The sequence below is a fragment of the Lycorma delicatula genome, chromosome 12, assembly GCF_047948215.1.
Source record: "Lycorma delicatula isolate Av1 chromosome 12, ASM4794821v1, whole genome shotgun sequence".
Classification (NCBI taxonomy): Eukaryota; Metazoa; Arthropoda; class Insecta; order Hemiptera; family Fulgoridae; genus Lycorma; species Lycorma delicatula.
The window spans coordinates 7,176,770-7,193,064 of NC_134466.1; the positions used below are offsets into that span (position 1 = coordinate 7,176,770).

The following is a 16,295-nucleotide window of genomic DNA, read 5'->3' on the forward strand; positions in this document are numbered from 1 at the left end:
TTTGTTGGAGTTCAATAGAGTAGTGACTTTTCATACTTGTAAAACTGTTTTAAGTGCTATTTCCTATCTCAGGTTGCACAGATAGCGAAACTGGCCAAGAGACAGATTAGGTAAAGCCAGGGCTCTATTTCTCTAATCTTCATAATAGTTGCAATTTTTCTTTTTGTTGCTCGATCGTAACAATAAAACATATGTAACAGATAACTATTTTAAGTCAATCTGATATGAGACAACATAAAAATTGTCAATTTTAAATTTTTGCGTAACCTCAGAAGTTAATAATTTTAAAATATTTTAATACGATTGAATCAATATGAGTCAGTCAGTGCCAATCTAATTAAGATACCAGATTAGTATGTTTTACTGTATTAGTTTGCATATAAAGAATAGCACTAATAAAACTTAGTTTGCATTATACTTAAAAAGAATGTATACTTTGAAAATGATAGCCGCATTGTTTCTCATTACTTTAAAATATAATAATCACTTTCTAAAATGCATTTACTGTGGTTCATTTTTTTAATTATAATCATTAATAAAAATCTCAATAATTTATTTACCTCTTTGATTATTAAATTCTTGTATTAACTGGATTATGTAGGCAGATATAGTTCTAGATAAGAAGATACAGTTCTATAGGCAGAGAGTTCTAAGGTTCAAAAACTAGTAAAGGCGGTTACTTTTATACAGACTTGAATACTAGATTGTAGATACCGGTGTTCTTTGGTGGTTGGGTTTCAATTAACCACACATCTCAGACTGTACAAGACTACACTTTATTTACATTCATACATCATCCTCTGAAGCAATACCTTACGGTGGTTCCGGAGGCTAAACAGAAAAAGAGGCAGGTATAGTAATTTTGTGCAATCATTGATTGATTTTATATAATGTTCGAAATTCTCAGATATCTAATGCAGCTTTCTTGATTTAAGGGTATTTAAGGTAAGGGTAAGATTTTTGGGTAAGGGTACTTAAGGGGCAGCTGCGTTTTCTGTTCACATTGTAAGTGTTCCTGCCCAAAAAACTGTAATCATCGCTAATCTGCTGCAAATTTATGTATATCTTAAACTTTTCTTAGCTTCAATGTTATAATTAGTGTCATATATAAAAAATTTTAGTAAATTTTTTTATACCGGGTAAAACTAAATATTAGTCAGAGTAATTTAAAGTTTGATTTATTTTTTGTTTGTTCAAAGCAATAATATTTCAAATTTTTTGTCTTATAAAAAATGAATTTTTTTTTAAATTTTAGAAAAATAATTTTCATAAGGCCATTTACGGATATACTGAAAACTAAGAAAAGTATTCAAAAAGCAAAAGATTTATAATATTTTCAAATACTGCCTTATGATATTTATTTTTCCTTGATCATTCAAAAATTAATATTCAATTCACCTTGTTGTTCCGTATTTTAGTCGGCTTCAGATCACTTTCTTTCATGTTGTAATAGTTGCACAACCACTTTTCATCTGGAAGGTTAATTTTTGATATGAAAACAGCCAGAAACAATATTATTTTCACCTGAACATAAACAAAATATATCATACTAAATTTTAATTAAAACAGCCAACCATTTTTGTATACAAATAATGAAAAATATGTGTAAGTGATTGATTGTAAAGGGGAAAATTAAAAAAGAAAAAATCTAAGATAGGTAAAAAAAAATCAGAAATAGAAAAAAATAAATTTTGTAACATATAAGTATAAAAACAAACGTATTTAAAATAATGAAATAAATGTGCATATTCATAAAATAAAAGTCCATTTGGAAATAAGCTTCTAATTTAATTAAAAAAACTATAACATTGCGTATATTAAAATTATGACATTCTGAAATTTAAGCCGATTGTAAACTTTTATATTATAATAACAACAATTCTGTATGCTTTTTTGCCCCATAATTTACACAAATCAAGAGAAATATGATGAACTCTTATCTAAGAGACATATTGAAGCACTACCGTTTGAAATAAGAAAACCATACCGTTTGTTCCATTATTATGTTCTGGGAAGTAAACAACTTCTCAACAACTGCTTTTACTGATAACTTCCATGGCATTACAAAATCTATAATGACACATTTTATCATCCACAACATGCAACCGCTTTTCCCTTTATCAAACTAGGTTCAACTGATGTTTCATAGATCATGTATACATCGCACGTTAGAATGGATTACACAGTTTGTCATAGTCATCTAAGTCCATCCTTCTGTCACAGTTCCATTGGCTCATTCATTTTCTGGGATTCGTATATGTCTATGAACCCATTGAAATTAATGCGTGTCTTGCAGCCCCTGAGAAAAGAATCATATATATATATGTTTCTGATATTAGATCGATACTAAATCTATCCGATAATACTTGAAGTGATCTTTGAAAATTATACCCAAATAGAATATGGCAATAAACATCTGCAATGTTAGTAAGACCATCCGTACTTACAGCTTAGCAGTAAAAATGCCTGTTGAAACAGATTGAACAAGTTAACACGTAATAAATCATATTCCTACCTCCTAATGCCATAAAAATTAGAAAAATAACTTTAAAAGAAAATAAGCTCAATTTTTTGTTTTCATTTTAATAAAGTAATTTTTTTATTAATTTTTTCTAAATTTAAATTAGATTGAATTAATTTTTACATTTATGTGAAAATATTACTTATGTTTTAAAAATATTCTGATCGTTCACGTTTGAGAAAATTTAATTGGTTCTTGAAATTGTGATTTGTGAGCTTAAATTTATAGAAGATTTCCAAAGAAATGACCCGCATGGAGAATGACTTAAATGTTCTAGTTCCAGTTCGTCGTAAAATCACACTTTTCTGATGATTGCGATTAATAAACCTGAATCTTGAAAATCATTACGATTTTTATAGTAGCTCTTATTATATATACTCTTAGTAATCACTTCATCTCCTACAGGTAAAACTCTTGAGTTACTTTTTGAGATAAATCCGTGCTGGATTTCAGCTCGATTAGACTAGTCATATACATATATTTAAATAAACAACAAAACAATAACTTAACACGTTATTGTGAAAAGAAAATTTAAGTATAGTTTTGTTACGTAAAAATCTTGTTGTTTTTACTTCTTTGGATTAAAATGAAACGCAATATACTGTTGAAGTCATTTTTAATTATTCATTTTATTTTATTAAAACAGTTTTTGTAATCTCAATTTTATTTTAATAAAATACAGAACCTGTTTTATTAAAATATGACTTTATTATGTACTTATATTCATATTAAAAAATATTTTTATTAATATTTAAGGTTTATAAATATTAATATTAAGTTATTTCTAAGATGTCTTCTGTATTCTGTTATTTAATTTACTATAAACTTGGATTTTTTAAATAGTGTTTTTTTTCTACAAATTATTTTTTTCAGCAGTTTAACAAATGCTTATTCATATATTCATAAAAACAGGTGGTGTAATTGATTACTCTCTTTATACATGTGTATATAATTTATCTATCTATAAACGGATTTGTATATACAATAATGTACAAATTTTACATCTTTAACTTCTTTAATCCTATTCTTCTTCTTTTGCTTCTATATCTGTTTTATTTTCAATTAATTTCAAATTATAATCCTGCATTGCAGGCATATGTTACTATTATATTTCTCACGTATTAGTATTTGTAATATTACTATTAATAATTATTATTTGTCGCTATTGATTGAATGAAATAGACGTTAGTTTGGATTATTTTTTTTATTTTTATTTTTTGGGGTAATTTTTAACGTTTGTGTAGACACCGGGGGAGGGGGACAGAAAGGGCGAGGTACCTTCTCAAGGTCACACGAGGTTACACCACCCCTTCCCCAAAGGCAGTCCAGTTGTCACAGCATTTCTAGTTCAGAAACTTCATCGTAAGTAGGATAATGTCCAAAAACAGAACAAAATACGATCGATTAATTATGAGCAGTTATTTTCATTTTTATTAATTATCAAATTAATAAATTTTGAAAAAATTATGTGAAATAATATTTATTATTTTTATAAATTGTTTCGTACGCACAATGTACGACATAAGAAAGTTTCTTTATACATCTTATAAACTTCAGTTTTTATGATTTTTTTTTTTTATTATAAAAGGTGATGCTGTATAGAAGTATTATCACTACTACTTTCTTATAACATTTTCTTTATTAGGAAAAAGATAATGATTATTCTAAAATCCTGTACTAAAAGTTTTCTTAATGTTCCCTTGTGTTTTTAATTAGAGGTTTCCTTGAATATATATTGGAGGTTTTTCAATAAACTTGTAGGATTGGGCCTATGTAAAATATTGAAAAGTTAAAATCTGAGCTTTTTTACAATCCTCATTAATTTAATTAATTTCCATATGTATTCAGACACACGCATGCGCGTTTATAAGTTAACTTAAAATGTATACGTCATGTATATTTACATTTTTTAAAGCAGTGTTGTAAATCTTCTGGAAAGCTCTATCATTTTACTTTTTCATCTTACATGTGTAAGGAATTTGCACAGTGCTAGATGTGATGTTTCAGAATGATGATATATTTTCTAGTAAAAAACCTCTTAACGCTGAGATGCTGTGTTTTGATGAAGAACCCGGTTTTCTTCTTTTTTTATTCAGCCACTTTTTTCTTGGTCTTTAATAAAACTTTACTAGGTAATATATCATTTGCTCAGCATTGATATCATAGAAAACAATGACCATGACTTTGAAAAAAAAATTAATTTTTTCCAAGTATTCCTGCTTTTTATCTTCGTCAGTTATCTAAAGAATTTCAGCTCATCGATTGTTATTTAGTTTACAAATCATTTTGAAATAACTGAATCTCATCACAAACTTTTCGTATGTTTGGTTTCTTTTCCATTTTAGAATATTTTTTTTTCTGTCTTGGGACTTTTAGCATAATTTTCATGCACATCTTCGTAGTAGAATCATTTTGTTTCCACCATAAAGCTGTTATGCTTTACAATATTTGCTATCATTTTACCGGTTAGTTTCCTTGATTTTTTAGACATTTTCTTCGATTTCTAATTGATCTCGTGCGCGATGCGCGAATCATGTTTGACCTCTTTTCAGCCATTATAGAATTTTTTTCTATTCGAAAATAATACTAGACAAGCATCTTCAATAACTTCTTTCAATATTTAAAAACATTTATTTGGAGAGTTCTTAAATTTAATGAGAAATTTGAGATTGTTTTGCTTTTCAGCTTTCAAATTAGACATGATTTAACCGTAACGTGTAAGGTAAATTTGTGAAAACCACTACTGCAAATTAACTACTTAAGCTAGAGTGTTGTAACAACTCTTGCACATATCTACATAAGTTGTGTATTAAAAATTTCCCCTGTAAAATAAAAACACATACAAGTAGTTGTCAGTCCTAGAACTTAATAACCAGACTTTGTGTTCAATCTTTGTAACGTATTTCTTTAATTAATCATTAATTGCTATCCGTAAAATATCTGAAGATTTACAAGAAAAGTATTTCTCTGCCTAATTGTATATAAATTACGTATACCTCATTAAATCTGAGTAATAGTTTCATTAGAACTGCTTTCCCTTTAATGTAAATAATTGTTATACCTTTAACTTCATGAAATGATACCTGAAAATTATTTTTTCAATCTTAACAGTCCTTACAGTATCGAAGGAAGAGATATTTTTCACTTATAAGGTTTTAGATTATCTTTATTGAATAAATTAATTTTTAATTTTGGTGTTCTCCTAAATTCATATGATATATTCTCATTGATTAAACAAGGTGGTTTATATTGCGTAAACCACCTTGTAACATTTAAATTTTATTAATGCTTAATAAAATTAGAAATTAGAAAACATTAGTGCATTATTTCTACCGGTTTACTGATAATTTTGGGGAAATACTTTTTGTCTATATAAACCACAGAGAAAAATTTCTTAATATTATAAATTGTAGTAGTATAACCGCCAAAAAAATGTCCAAAATGTTAACTTTAATTAAACTAGTTTTGAATTTTTCCATTAGTTTCTTTTGAAAAAAACACAAATCGTAGTAAGAGAGGTGACTTAAATGCTTTCTTTACTTTATTTGAAGAGGAACTGAATCTTATCAGGAGAAAGTTAAAAAAAGACTGTTACATTATAAAATGTTATATATAAACATTCTGCCAAGCCTACTTCAAAAGTCTTGTTTCTAGTTGGAATCCGATCAAAAAATTTGTAAAGAATCGTATAATAATCAAGTGCTGTAAAAATAACCTGATTTTATGATAAAGAAGAAAAGAATACGGTATGTAGAATTTTGCTTAAGGTTGAAGAGTTTGAAAAAGTTTAGAAACTGAATTAACTTTGTTTTGGGAAGAAAACTTTTTGAAAACAATTCCTAGAGCCAGCAGCAGAAGGTTCAAGAAAAATAAGAATAAAAGGAAACAGAAACTACAAAAAGTACCTGAACTTTTAATTTATAAATATTGTAATCATATCTATAACCGAATGACCCTTACCTACTTTGAAGTGCTCCTCTCCTAAGGCGATCTTAATACCATTATAATTCTCGAATGACATTGTCCTGGTAAGCTCGCTCACGACCTCCCATAGATCCATTTATAAATTTTCTTTAATACCTTCAGTCGTATCAAATAGAATTTCAGTTTGGGAAATAACAGAAGTTTACTTTAGTTAAGTCAGGTGAGCAGGGAAACTGAGGAAATATAGTATTTTAAGGAACGAGAACTTAAGCGTAGTCGATTGACAAAATTTAATTTCAGTCAAAAAAGATTATTAAACAACAGCAATGGTGAACAGATTTTGCAGCTGCCTGATATACTTAATTTTTTCCTTTTAGAATGTCATGATATTATCTTTTCAATATACTCCTGTTTATTGTTTCCTATATTGTCAAATGATCAGAACTCCAAAGTTCATATGCAACAAAAGCATCATCATCTAAGGTTAGAGCAGTCCAAAAAAATTCTGGTCATTTGTTGGCTGGGAATTTTCTAGTCATTGCAATTTGCCTGCTGAGCTGGTCTAGTGGTTAAACTCATTGTCACAAATCAGTTTAACAGCTGATTTTAAAAATTGAAGATCTGAGGTTCAAATCCTAGTAAAAGTCAGTTGCTTTTATATGGATCTGACTGGCTAGACAGTGGATACAATGTGCTTTGGTAGTTGGGGTTCAGTTAACCTCATTTCTCAGAATGGTCAGCCTGAATAGCCTCAGGCTGATTTTGGGTATTTTTTGAACAAACCTGTTTGAAAAGGAGGAACATTGGATGAAGGTAAAAAAGTAAATGTGTAACGCTAAAGACTTTCAGAAAGCGCAGTAATGATAATATGATATTTTCCTTTATCTATAAGCAATGTATTTATAATCAGATTTTTTTCTGTTAAGTATAATAAACATTTTTTTTTTTAAATAATAATAAAGATACAATGTACTTTCTAAGTAATTAAAAAAGTGCTTCTGTAAGATCTTTCTTGATATTAATGTACATTAACAAACATTTATATAAAATTAGCAACATTTCCAGAAAAGATGGTTTACAGTGTTGCCTACAAAACCCTAATAAATATGAATTCTAATTGGGAAAATTTTACGTACAAAGATTCACAAATACAAGAACACATACAAACATTACACACATTATAATCAATCTCTTTCAAATAACCTCATAAAAGTAAGATATGTGCAAGATATTATCCTTAATGTAAGTTTAACAGAACAGTACATTAAAGTCTTATACTGTACACACTTGATCAGAACTAAAGTCTACAAACACAAACAATTAAAAAATTCATTTGTCTATATCCTAGATAGGTTTCTTAATCGCTTTGAAATAAGTGCCATCCACAATATTGCTAAAGATGAGACTGGATCGTAGTCATGAAAAAATATTATAGAAGCATATTCCTTGTTATTTAGAAAGTGATTTGTGATTTCTTTTTTTTTTTTGGTTTTGGTTTTGAGTGATGCAATAATATCGCTTGACTTTTGTTCAGGGTAGGATAACAATTCCTGTGTTATTTATCAGCGACTGCTGTAACTTTTAGATTCGAGAATTTATTTTCATTACTTTGTAGTAATTTTGATAATACTTTATTCTTACATTATTCATTTATTCCTGAACATTAGAGTACAACAATTTTTTAAGAGTATAAAGAATTATTCACGATTTGTTTAAAATTATGTTTAATGGAAATATTTTTCCAGAAGAACTCTTCAGTCCTAATTATGTAACTCTTTCTCTGAATTTACTGGTAGTACTCATATTTTTATGCTTGACTTATAATACCGGTGAAAGTATTTTCATATTATGTTGTGTTAATAAACAGAATCTTTTATTAATGTTTTACTAGTGTGTATTTGAGCATTCAAAACTGCAATAAGAATTATTTTTTGCACTTCTTCATTCCTTTCTATCCCACAACAAATTTTTAAATGTCTGTTTACATTTTACATCATAAATCCTCTACTATCTGTTTCATTTATTCTGTTCTGTTGTGAATTTCTTCCCAAGCAGTGAATCCATAGACATTAATTTTGATACCATCTTTCTTAAATGTTCTCTTTTTATTCATGTTCATTCGTTATATCTGTTCTTTTTACCTGTTTATTTTTGTAGAAGCTCAAAAAATATTGTTTGCAAAATAAAGGATAGAAAACAAAGACATAAGAAAGATAGTGACACAAAATGGTGCGTAAGAACAGATTAGTAAAACACCATAGAATAGTGACTAGGACATCAAAGTTGTTGCCACTAGAAAACCTCTTTTGTATACCAGTAGCCACGTACCTGAACAGTAACAGATGTAATTTTATTAAACTAGGATCAGTCTAGGATCAGACTGCCTTGCAGCACTCGGAAATAATAGAAACAAGTGACCATAAGGAGAAATAAGTCTGTAGTGCTCACTTTATTGCAAATTCCTTGGCTCAATAAGATAAATAAAAAATAGACATCGATTAAATGTATGCGATCGCACATCCCATCTGTAAGCTCTTGTTTGAAGTATTTATTTAACTTAACATTATGAAGAAGACGACAACTTAAGCACAATTACTGAATCCATACATCCCCACACTGAGCAGTGAGGTCAGGCTTTAGATTCCCGCTGGAGTGTTCACTTTCTCTTTATAGAACTTCAACCCTTCAGAATCATGTACATCAGAAATCACCACTATAGCCTCATCATGTCACTTGGTGCACTGTGATAGGACTATGACACTGCTTAATTATATGCACGGCATATAAAGTTCTCTTCTCTCATCCCATTTGTTCTCTTTAATTTTCTTTCAGGATTCTTTCTTAATATAATTGCGTCCTGTTTCTAAACTAAAATTTATTTTAGTTTCATTTTCAACCTGCTTTTTATTATTACTTAATTATAATCAAAATTCATTTGTAATTATATGATGAAAAAAATAATTATAAAATTAATTTTATTCTTAATTAATCTTGATTTTGTTGATGTCTTTTATCTTTTGATTACATAAATATGTTTTTATATGTTAATTACCAAAATTCTATAACTTTTAAAATAAGCATTTCAATCCTTTTCTAACCGTATGAATGTTTATATAATTTTATCATATATGACTGTATTACAAAAAAGTAGTTATATTAAAATGTTGTTATACCGATTTTCAAGTTATTGTAAACATCATTGATTACATTTGAATTAATAAATATCTGTATAAAGGTGAAAATTTGCTTAAAAAGGAATTGTTTCATTAAAAAATTAATTAGAATTATAACGATTCGTAAAGAGTAAATCCATTAAAAATTATTTTTACTTAAATTGAAAATACAATAGGGTAAAACCAAAATATTGAGAAAAGCGGGTTGGATTCTAAGTTTAAATTAAGTAAAATATTTAACCTGTAGCTTGAATATTTTTATCTATGTATTTACAATACATAAAGAGAATTAGTAAGAATGTAAATAAGCTGCTCAGATTAATTAATTCCTTTGAATGGTCTGTGTTGGGTGCACAATGAATTATTTATTGCCTTGTACTTTTTTCTGTTTGTTTAAACTTTCTGCACTTACCTGAGTGTCTTTCTTTGTAATTTTTATTAAAGTTATGTGATTTTTATTCTTTTTTTTTAATATATATATATTTATTTATTGACTGATAACAGGTCTTGCTAATTAAACGATTGATTGATTGGATGATAATGTCGCATGTGTCATTTTAATATTCATGTCTGTATCTTGAACAGTACAAATCACCACTTGTCGTTCTATTTCTTCGTGTCATGATCGATTATAATGATTTCATTTGAATTAGGAATCTATTAAATGATTGCGGAATGTTCTCTTATTTGTATTTCTTTCACACATCTGTTGATTATAAAGCGCCTATCATTTTATGTGTAATTTCTTTTGTGTACTATATATATAAGTTACACTTATAAAAGCTCAGCCTTTACTTGTAAAATAAAAAATATTTACTATCGCATACTTCTTACTCTTCAATATATACAAATAAATACATTTCTGTGGTATTGCCAGTTTTGAATGTATGATTTCTTTTTATTTATTTCTACTATTTAAAGAAGATATGACTTACACTAAAGAGTAAATTAAAGTTAAAAATAAGATATTCTTGTCTATTTTAGAACAAGACTGGATTCAACACTAGACAATTACAAATGATTGATCTAGGAGGCTACAGTCCATTGAATATCTAAAAGCCTTTATTTTCATGAAATTCCCACCATCGAATGTCAAATTCACTGTTTTTGTTCACTACAGTCTATGATGAAAATTTTTTAAAGCTGTAAATGTTTTAAACAACAAATTGAACAAAATTTATAAACGTAAATATTTCATAGATACTTTCAAAACTTACCTTGTAATATTTTCAGTTATTCTTGAGGCGATCTTAAATGACTGGTACTGATATTCTCATGATGTTGTCGGTTAACTGCTAGTATTTTATTTAATTAAGCAGCAACATACTTTTAATGCTGTTAAAAAGTACATTTGATTCTTAATAGCGACTGTTGTTTTAGTTGTTAACATATGATCCGTTTTGTGTATCTGTTGTGTATTCAAGGTAATGTCAATGTTGACATTTTTTTGTGATTTGCACATCCAAGATGGTCAGTAAATTCGACTTTGTATTGCATTGGAGAGTTTTTAAGCTTTAAGTGGTTTTAAAATTAACAACAGTTTTCTAATAATCATTAACAACAACTTTCATAACTCTTCTAACAGACAAAAGGGGGCGCATTTTAATGCCCTCAGAAATTTGAAATATATGTATTCACAACTATGTAAACATAATGTAACACTAAATGAATAAACATATTTTTCAACCACATTTTAAATGCATATCTGCTTATAAAAAAAAAAACTGGTGCCAGGGTGAAAACAGATACAAATGTCATTAAATATGATTGCCAAGAATAACTGAAAACATCATATTTATTAATTTGGTTCATTTTGTTAGTTAGAAAGTTTAATAGTTTTAAAAAATACAATTTCTACTAAAATTCAGAATGCTGCATCTAGATTGAAAAACATATAGAATCCTGTTGGTAGTAGCACATATGCACTTCAGTGTAGAAACTAGTTATAATTGATTGTTTGTCAGAATAAAAAATAGAGTTTGGGGACAAATAGATATTAATTTTGAGTCGTGCATGTAATGTTGTGTCTCATCTACATGGAAACAATGTACATCCATTCTTGTACATGTCCAGTATTTTTTTTAAACATTTATCGCTAAAAAAAATGTCTTAATTTATTAAAGTTTTTTGAACCCAAATTTTAACTACCTCTTTTTTTTTCTTTAAGGTTTAAGAAGGTATATTTTGTTTTATATGTTTGTATGAAACAACCGATTTTGTAGTATATCGATGTTATAAATGATAGTATATGATTGTATGAAATTATTTTTAACATTTCATTACAGTATAAAATCTTTTGTCGGATTAATTACAGTGATAAAAATGCCATTTGCTGCTTTCTGATCATCAGAATCGCATGCACTAAGGTCAGTTTTGTTGTCCTGCTTTTTTTATTTTTGTTAATTTTTAAATACGTTATCGATAATTTGTCTAGCAGTAATGTTTTAATATATCATATCTTATACGATTTACAAATGCTTCATGTTCATTTTCAGAAACATGTCCTTTCTTTTTTCTGATCTTGACTTCATAATGTGTACCCAAAATTCTTATACATACCTTTTTTAATAAAATGGTTTTCAGTAATGAAAATCACTTTATTCTGAAACCGAGAGATTTTAGATACAACTTTTGAGACATTTTGATCTTTTTGAAAATTAATTATGCAAGGGAGTAGTACAGAATTCTTTGAACGATTGATGTTTGGTTTGTAAATTTACATTACCGAAGAAAAAGTAATGAAGTTAAACTACTGTATGATTATAATCAGATCTGAATATAGATGCTTGGATAATTTTAAATGAAATTTGGATGAAAGATCGTTACAGCAGAATTGAATTTAATTTTAATCTAATACTAAAATATACTTCTAAAAAACTGTATAGTTTAATGTTGAAAAAATGAATGATAATGGTTTTATATCTTTAAGGAAAAATATTTTTAAAATTCCACGAATATTGTATATTTTATATTCCACAACAGTGTAAATATTGAAATATTACAAACAATAAATTTGAAAAGACTACGAAGTACATTTTTAATGAAATAATATTTTCATATAAAAGTTTTTGCCATTTTCAGTCTAGTAAAGGGAATAGTTTTATGATAGAAAATCACCTCTTAACTGCTGTAAAGATTGGAACCTGTCATTAATGAAATCAATTTAACAGTCGTACAAGCGAGTTTGAGTTGCTAGAACAGTAAAAAGTAGGAATTCTGTTCTGCAAAATTGGAGAAAATTATTTATTTCACTTACTGAAATATCTTTACGATGTTGATTGAATAGAATAAGTTAAAAGGGATTTTTTTTTATCATTAAGAGAATTCTTCTCTTATCTCTTTCTCCCAAAACCAGTAATCTATCAACCGCATAAAAACATTAAAAACCATTATACCAAAACAACAACCCGGCTTATCGGTTGTACTGAAATCTGCTTTCTTTATATGGCTTTAAACAGATACGTAAAATTGTTATATTCATGTAAATTCATAAACCCTTCCTTTTTGGCTTTTAAAAACTTTTGCTTTTGATCAGGTACTGAATAGTATTTTTTTTTTCTTTTTTTGAGTTTTCTTATTTATTATAACCATTTGATCAGCTTTCATTTATATATAAATTTATGAATAAAGGTAATGAGAGGTTGACGCATAAGGTAAGTATCTGGGTATCTGTAGTGTTGGCAATTCTAATAGTACAATGGAGAGGATATTGTGAGCAATACAGGATGTGGTAGTGAGCAATAAGCTATCGCTCCAGCATTCATCCCTCACTTTTTAATCTTTGATGAATAATATATTGTAATTGTAATTATCAGTTTACAGGAGATATACCTAATTCTGAATAATAATCCATAAGGTATTTTAATCTCTTGCATTCTGTAATCATTGAAATATTTGTTATCATAACAAAAATAATTTATTTTTTAAACCTTTTTCATTGTCTGTTATAAAAAAATAATATGTGTAAGTCATATCTTCTAAAAGCACTGCTGTTATTTTAAATTCTTGTAATATTTGGTGTGGTATTAGTCACAGATGATATGTTTGTGAATGTTATAAACATAAATGTATATTTATATTTCTTATGTATATTATTTTATGGTTTATGGGTTTTATTTTTCATTTCTTTCTATGTGAATTTTGAATGTAAAGGTATTTTACACTGTGATTTTTTTTTTTGTTAGATTGTTGTTTTTCTAAAAATGTTTTGTGTGTTTTGGATTTTAGTTTTTTTTTTTAATTTTTTTATATATATCTGTTGTCATCATCATCAACATCAATACTGTTTATTGTTTTTTATCTCTGATTTTATTTATTCTTATGAAATTTTCTTTTTCCATAAGTGTGTATATGTATATATATATATATATATATATATATATATATATGGCAATATCAATTAAAATAGTATTTTTATAAAGATAGTTTTTTTTTTATAAAAGGTATAAAAATTAGTCACTTAATATATATATATTTTTTCTAATTTATTATATTACATATCTATATGTGTGTGGTTACACTGTTTGTTTTTGTCAGAATTACTTTTAAATCGCACAATTTTTTTCAAAGATTTTATTGATCACAAAAGCAGAAAATTTTTACATCACAATTTTTTTTTTCTACTTTTACAAATAATCGCTTTTTTGTCTGATTTTTAAAAATTTATTTTTCTCTTTATTAACAAAATATACACTTATATTAAAAATATTTATCGTTATATCTTTGTACTAATATTTATTTATATCAAAGCACTTTATTTTCTATAATTACTATTTCTATTAATGTTGTATTTTATACGGGTCTTCACTTTGCAATCTGTTTATAGTTTAACCATCTTTCATGTTTCTTATTCTTTTAGCTAGCTATTAAATATAATCTATTATTTGTATGTATTATATATATATATATATATTATATATATATAAGTGTGTTTTTTTTTGTTCAAAGATGACCAGATTTTGACACATCTTGTGCAATTAGTTATATATAATATTTCTTTTTCCTCCAGTCTTGTATTAATATAATACTGAAATAGAAATTTGCCTGTAGATAGATTTAGTATTTTATTCGGTGCTCAAAAAGCGACACAACCTTATGGGAAAATAAGTAAGTTAGAATAGTTGCTGATAGTGGCCTCCATTATACGATTTACATAATTGAATACGATGTTGCATACTCTTAAATATATGTTGAGGAATTGCAGCGATTCGCTCTGCAATTCAGGAATGATGTGAGGATGAGTTTTGTAAGCAGTGTCCTTAAGGTATCCCCAAACAAAAATTCAGGAGGGGATAAATGAAGAGACTGAGGGGGCCACAACCCCTTTGAAATCTATTTTTCTTTTTAATGTAGTTTCAGCAGAACAATGCTACGTCTCATACAGCCAACAACACTATGACTTTCTTAGATCAGTGTTTTCACAGACAAGTGATTCTGAAGGGATTGTGGCCCCCTCAGTCTCCTATTTATCCTCCTGACTTTTTCTTGTAGGGATGCTACTTACAAAATTCATCTTCACATCGTTCCCAAATTGCAGAGCAAAATTTTACGGTCACTGCAATTCCTCAACAAACGTTACAAGATGCGTTTAAGAGCATACAACGCCATATTCAATTATGTAAATCATATAATGGGGGCCACTTTCAACAACTATTGTTGTTATTACTTACTCATCTTCCCGTAAGGTTGTGTCACTTTTTGAACACTGTATAAAGACAGAAGTTACACACCAATCGGGTTTAATGTTTGATATTACAGTCGGTTGTAATAGATCATAAAAATTAATGCGGTTAGGATGGTTTAAAAATGGAAATTTTAAAATAGTATTTTAATTGTTTTTTGTCAACTCGGGTAATTTTTTATATTCACCAAGCCTATACTATTTCAGTAATCTTTGTTATACCAGTGCACCATGTTGTAAATTATAAAAGTTATTTAGCAGTCAAATATGCATTGAGCATCTTATTATTAGCATTATCAGAAATTATCAATTTTTTAATTCTAAAACTGGTCATCTGTTGTAATTTGTATATATATATATATATATATATATATATATATATATATATATAATACATATTATATATATAAGTACTAGTTTGTTATCTTTTTACCATAATATATAACATTAAAACTGTTTACCTAACTATACAGTTTACTACTGTACTACACTAATTTTATTTTTTACTTATGCTGTCTCTATAGAAACTATTTGTTTTCTATATTATATATATATATATATATATATATATATATATATATATATATATATATATATATATATATATATATATATATGTGGTATGGATTAGAATATATTTTATTAAACCATTTGTCCTGTATCCTTGTTTTTCTATTTTAACTTATCTGTAGTTAAACTTTTACTATTTCTTAAATGTTGATATAGTTTTATAAATATAAATTGAGTTTATGTAAGTAGATGTAAACAAAATGAAGGAATTATAATATTAGAGTTTTTTCTTAGCTACCTAAATCGTTCATTATTTCTTTCAATGAATTCAACTATTCTTTCGATGAATATCAGTAATGTTTTTGAAGCGATGATTAATATTTGTTTTACTGTCTTGACTAGCTGCATGTTAACATGATCTTATAGTAGATTTATTTTTATTTTTCTTCTTTATTAAGTACAACCTTAAACCAGTTGTTAATTATGG

General features: G+C 27.1%; 1 protein-coding gene across 6 annotated transcripts in view; it reads left to right on the forward strand.

Annotated features, from left to right (window-relative positions):
* Rim (Rab3 interacting molecule) overlaps nt 1-16,295 on the forward strand; it is a 300,437-nt gene that overhangs the window by 261,311 nt on the left and 22,831 nt on the right. For 5 of the 6 annotated variants that reach the window (XM_075380713.1, XM_075380709.1, XM_075380712.1 and 2 more), the window contains one exon: nt 3,766-3,883. The exons of the other annotated variant lie outside the window; for it this stretch is intronic. In XM_075380713.1, coding sequence (XP_075236828.1) covers nt 3,766-3,883 — 118 coding nt within the window. The remainder of the gene's footprint in view (nt 1-3,765; nt 3,884-16,295) is intronic. 6 annotated transcript variants of the gene reach the window in all.